The sequence below is a fragment of the Sapajus apella genome, unplaced genomic scaffold (assembly GCF_009761245.1).
Source record: "Sapajus apella isolate SASKATOON/1434 unplaced genomic scaffold, GSC_monkey_1.0 scaffold49, whole genome shotgun sequence".
NCBI lineage: Eukaryota > Metazoa > Chordata > Mammalia > Primates > Cebidae > Sapajus > Sapajus apella.
In genome coordinates this window covers 10736326-10741473 of record NW_022436989.1, presented here as the reverse complement: position 1 = coordinate 10741473, position 5148 = coordinate 10736326, and the positions used below count along the sequence as shown (strand labels likewise).

The window sequence follows — 5148 nt, the reverse complement described above, 5'->3', positions numbered from 1 at the left end:
TGTCCTAATTTTTTTCTTCTTTAAGGCTGTCTAGCATCCTTCCAAGTGAATAAGTGGGCTACAATGGCCCATTCTTAATTAGATGACTGCAGAAAAACTTTTAATTAAAGAAGGGGAAATAAAATTTTTCCCTCTCTTGCAGAATATAAAATTAGTCATAAAGGAGAACGTTTCCTAAATTTGGACTAAGAAACATAGAGACGTCATCCTCTAAACTTCTTATTAATAATTTCATGATTAATCAAGATTTAAAGTGGAGTGTTATCTATTGAATATAAAGATTATAATAAAGCAATATTAATATTATAAAAAGCAAAGTAAGCTAGTATACATAACACGGATTTAGAAAAAGATAATTTTTGTTTGAGGGAATATCTTGCTCTGTCACTCAGGCTGGAGAGCAGTGGCTTGATCATAGCTCATTGCAGCCTCAGACTCCTGGGCTCAAGCAATCCTTCCATTCAGTCTCCCAAGTAGCTAGGACTACAGGTGTGTGTCAGCATGCCTAATTAATTAATTTTTTTTTTTTTTGGTATCGATGAGGTCTCCATTGCTTAGTTTGGTTTTGAACTCCTGGCCTCAAGCAATTCTCCCATTTTGGCCCCTGAAAGCACTGGGATAACAAGTGTGAGCCATGATGTCCAGTCAAGAAATATTTTAATAAAAATTACAAAATACATAGATATCAAATACTACATTGTCATGAAAATGGTAAATAATTTTTTCTATTTAATGAACTATAGTTTTGTGCTTAGAAAAAGGTCTACTTGCTAATTCCTTTTAGTCTGAGTCTGCAATAAGAATTAAAGACAGTAAACATAAACTTTAAGCTGTATCCAAATTACATATACTTTTTCTCAAGTACGCTTAAAATTGAGGTTAGTTGGTATCCTATGAACTTTGCACTGGAAAACAAATTTTATTTTATGTTATTTTTTAATTGAGACAGAGTCTCACTCTGTTTCTAGGCTGAAGTGCAGTGGCATAATCTTGGCTTACTGCAACCTTCATCTCCCTGGTTCAAGCAATTCTCCTGCCTCAACCTCCCAAGTAGCTGGAATTACAAGCACATGCCACCATGCCCAGCTAATTTTTTTATTTTTAGTAGAGACAGGGTTTCACCATGTGACCAGGATGGTCTTGATCTCCTGACCTCGTGATTCACCTGCCTCGACCTTTCAAAGTGTGGAAAACAAATTTTTTTACAATTGTCCACCAGAAGAAGAAACTAGGAAATGATAACTAAACCATCCAAAAGAGTTAATTTTTTTAAAAAAAGCTGTAAGTAAAAAGTTTCCATAGCTTTCACTGAAATTGCTTCCTTATAAAAATTATTGTTATATAATTATGAAATGCAACAGAATATCAGAGTACCAAAAATAATATTCCACCAATATGCCCATCACCAATATTAAAACACTCTTTATATTTACTTTGGTTTTCTTCTTTTTCTTTTCTTTTTTTTTCTGAGATGGAGTCTCGCTCTGTCACCCAGCCTGGAGTGCAGTGGCCCAATCTCGGCTCACTGCAACCTCCACCTCCTGGGTTCAAGTGATTCTTCTGCCTCAGCCTCTCGAGTAGCTGGGACTACAGGGGCATGCAACCACACCTGGCTAATTTTTTGTATTTTTAGTAGAGGCTGGGTTGCTTTGGTTTTCTTTTTAAAAATAAATGTTGTATATCATTCTTAAACATATTTTTATACTTTAAGAACAGACTAGAGATCTATAAACCTCATAATTTTGTATTTTTGTGTTGTAAAGTCCATATACATGGTATAGTTTATAAATATCCTCTGCTCTATGTCTACTTGCTATTGAAGACTGTATGGGGTGAATAAGAATCATGGAGTGTCTAGGCCATTTAGCATTATTCCACTTACATTGAGAGAACTAAAGAAATAATAACCATAACTCTTTCTAGAAAAGTTTACAGCCTGGTTAAAATGCCAAAATGAAGATGTGGTAAGAGTTTTTCTATTATTTTACCTATCATCTGGGTAGAATGGAGTAATTAAGAAACCCGTCTCTGCATAGTTCCGAATAAAATACTTTAAAACGTCAATTTGATATATTCTAAATTTGGAAGATCAAATAATTTAACATTAAACCATGAGCCAATTTCAGAATACAGTCATTGCTCATGGAGCACTTTTACCTGACCTTTTGGGAGCTCACTGGTTGTTCGTTTAGAGACTTGTAAGTGTAAACGTTCACATAAATAATAATGGTTTAAGCGTTGGTTAGCTGTCATGGCTACAAGGACAGGACACGTTTTTAGGTAAGATGACCAGTATACTTCCATGAGATAGAACAGAACAGTACTAGCTCCATCACGGCGAGTATTTATAGATATGTTTATGGTATTCATTCTGGAAATACACAAAACCTACCCCAGTAAGTACAAAGTTAATGAATGCTTAAAAATAAAATGTAAACTGCATAGAACTCACGGGTCGATTTTAATAATCAGTTAGATGCCGCAGAATGTGAGATGCAGGTAAACAGACGCCAAAATCCTTGTTTTAAGATGATTGCATCTCTGTAGTACTGACATTTGAAAACTTGACTTTGCACATACTTATTTTAAGTACGGTAAATGAAAGCGCTGTGGACTAGGAACAAGAAATAAGTGCTTTCTTGTCCAAATTGTCTCAGCCACTGTATTTTCTTAGTCGTTAAGTAGGGATTTGGTAGACTATTGCATGGAGGATTGCAAGAGCAAGATATTGACATCTGCGGTGGAATGCCCGAATTACTTCTCTCAGCAAGGATAATGGATACCATAGTCTGAGTTTAGAGCCATCCAGGGGTTCAGACTTATAGATATTATCCCATACTTTACTGCACTTCCTTGTTGAATTAAGGCTTGCTTTTCGAATATAGACTGTAAACTCCTGGGTCTGTCTCGTACCACATTGCCTGGCATAGGCGCTCACTATATATTTGTTGACTGAATTTGTTAACGTTCTGTGCACCCAAATCGTGCACTTTGCATCGATTATCTGCGAAAAGCGTGGCACACTAAAACTAGATATTGAAAAATTCCCATGTTGATCATGAGTAGAGGTAACCCACGTTTAAAATACCAGGTGTTGGGTAACCCCTGCGATTAGCTACCCCGTGCGCCCAGGTGAAAGATATCATGCCGTGCGATCCGCCCAGGTGAAAGATATTCCGTGCGACCCCGAGCGCCGTGGAAGTTAGTGCCCTAGCCCAGACCAGGAGGAAGGGGCCTCGTGCCGGGGATTTTAAGGTCAGAAGGGGCAGAGGAATGAACCCAGGGACCCCAGCGGGGCGCAGGTAGGAGGCTGTGCGCTCTCCGGGTGCGCCTCGGCCCCGATACCCAGCGCAGCCAGTAAGTGGCGCTGGGCCTCGGGTTTGGCGGCCCGGAGGAGCGGGCTGCGGATTACCTGCAGCAGCGGGGAGCCGGCGAGCTCCTCCCCGCCCGCCCCCACTCCCCACCCCCACCGCGGCACTAACCCCGGCTCCGCGGGCTCGGCGCACTCGCTCGGAGGAGCCGGGGCCGAGCGGACCGCCGGCTGCAGGCAGCGAGCGCGGCGGGGCTGCGGGGCTGCTTCCCCGCGTCCTCCGGGCCCGGCCGCCCTCCTCCCGCACAGTGCGGCGCACGGAGGCCCCGCGCCTGGACCACCCCCGCCCGAGAGCCGGCGCCCGCGCCTCCTCCTCCTCCGCTCTGCAGGCGGGGACCGCCGGGCGCTCGGCACCCGGCAGCGCGGCCCCCTCCCGCCCCCGGCTCCCGGCAGCAGAAGCAGCAGACAGCGCCAGGGGCCGCCGCTGGGCTCCGCGGGGCTCGGGAGCCGGCCCCGGCGAGGAGGCGCCGAACCATGGCCGATGGGGGCGAGGGCGAAGACGAGATCCAGTTCCTGCGAACTGTAAGCGCCTAGCGTCGCGTGTGCTCCCAGGGGAAGGGGGCGCCGGGGCATCCGCTAGCGGGGTCCGGGCAGAGTGACAGCGGGCAGCGGGGACTCGAGGGCGGGGCGAGGGGTGCCCCCGGGGTATGCGGGAGGAGCCGGCATCGCCAGGTGTGTGCAGGTGTGCGTGCGTGTCGGGGCGAGGGAGGGCAAGGGCGTGTGTCTGTGCGCGCGTGTGGAAAGCCAGAGGATGGAGCGCGGCGAGCGGGCGGGAGGCGCCCAGGCTCGGACCCGGGGCACGGGGGACCTGCGCCTCGGAGCTGCGGGAACCGGGGGAGGAGGGGGCGGCTGGTCCGGCCTGCGGGTGGCGGGGCTGGGACCTCCGGGGCAGCCGGGGGCGGGGTGTAGAGCGGGGTGGCCCGTGGGGGTGCGGGGAGCGGCGGGGACTCGGGCTGTCTCCGGGAGTACCGCCGCCGGGAGGTTTCTTGGGCTTTCGGGCTGGACCCGCGCGCTGTCACGGAGCGAAGACGTCGGTTCGCTGACTCCGTGTAGCGTGCGGCGCAGCTGGCCGGGGGCGGGGGCGATGGTGCAGGACGCTGCCCGGAGGTTCCCCCAAGTCAAGGTGCTGCGAAGGCGGAGGAGGAGTCGCCTCCGTGGTCCCCGCGGTTCCCGGGGCCGGTGCCATCCATGGTGGTGCTGTGACCGCTTGCAGAGCGCGGAAGGCATGGGAAGCGAGTGTGTGTGTGAGTGTGTGTGCGCGCGCGGGTGGTGGTGGGGGAACATCGTGAACGTGTCGTTCTCTAAATGCTGGCTTATTGCATGCCAAGTGCAGCAAACTCGTGTGTGTGTGTGTGTGTGCGCGCGCGCGTGTGTGGTGTAAGGGCAGGGTGGCTACCCCATACTGGGTGGCAGGCAGGGAAAGGTTGGCTCCACACTGATACAATTCTTTCTCCTTAAGTACCTCTTGGCACTGCTCCTCCTTCTCTCCGATTTGTTCGAACACTGCAGATACTTCCCAGGCTGAGGCATTGCTCACCTCCAAGCTGGGACTGGAGAGCCTCTCCAGAAAAGAAAATGCCCTAACTTCCTGCTAAGAATAACCTAGTTAGCATCCTTTGAGTCCTTCCTTCTCCACTTCTGCTCTCCTTCCCAAAGGATATTCCCTTGAAGGATTCCCCAGACTTCCCCAACCTAGAACTGCAGCTTCTGCTGGTACTTCGTTACTTCGGCAGTTAGAAAAAAAAAAAAAAAAAAAAAAAAAAAAAAAAAAAAAAAAA

General features: G+C 48.5%; 1 protein-coding gene across 12 annotated transcripts in view; it reads left to right on the top strand.

Moving 5' to 3' along the window:
- The first annotated feature begins 3525 nt into the window (after nt 1–3525).
- The window catches only part of RYR2 (ryanodine receptor 2), a 784407-nt gene continuing 782784 nt past the window's right edge, over nt 3526–5148 (top strand). For all 12 annotated transcript variants that reach the window (XM_032242431.1, XM_032242430.1, XM_032242419.1 and 9 more), the window contains exon 1: nt 3526–3892. In XM_032242431.1, the coding sequence (XP_032098322.1) occupies nt 3845–3892 (48 nt within the window). In that variant the 5' untranslated portion in view covers nt 3526–3844. The remainder of the gene's footprint in view (nt 3893–5148) is intronic.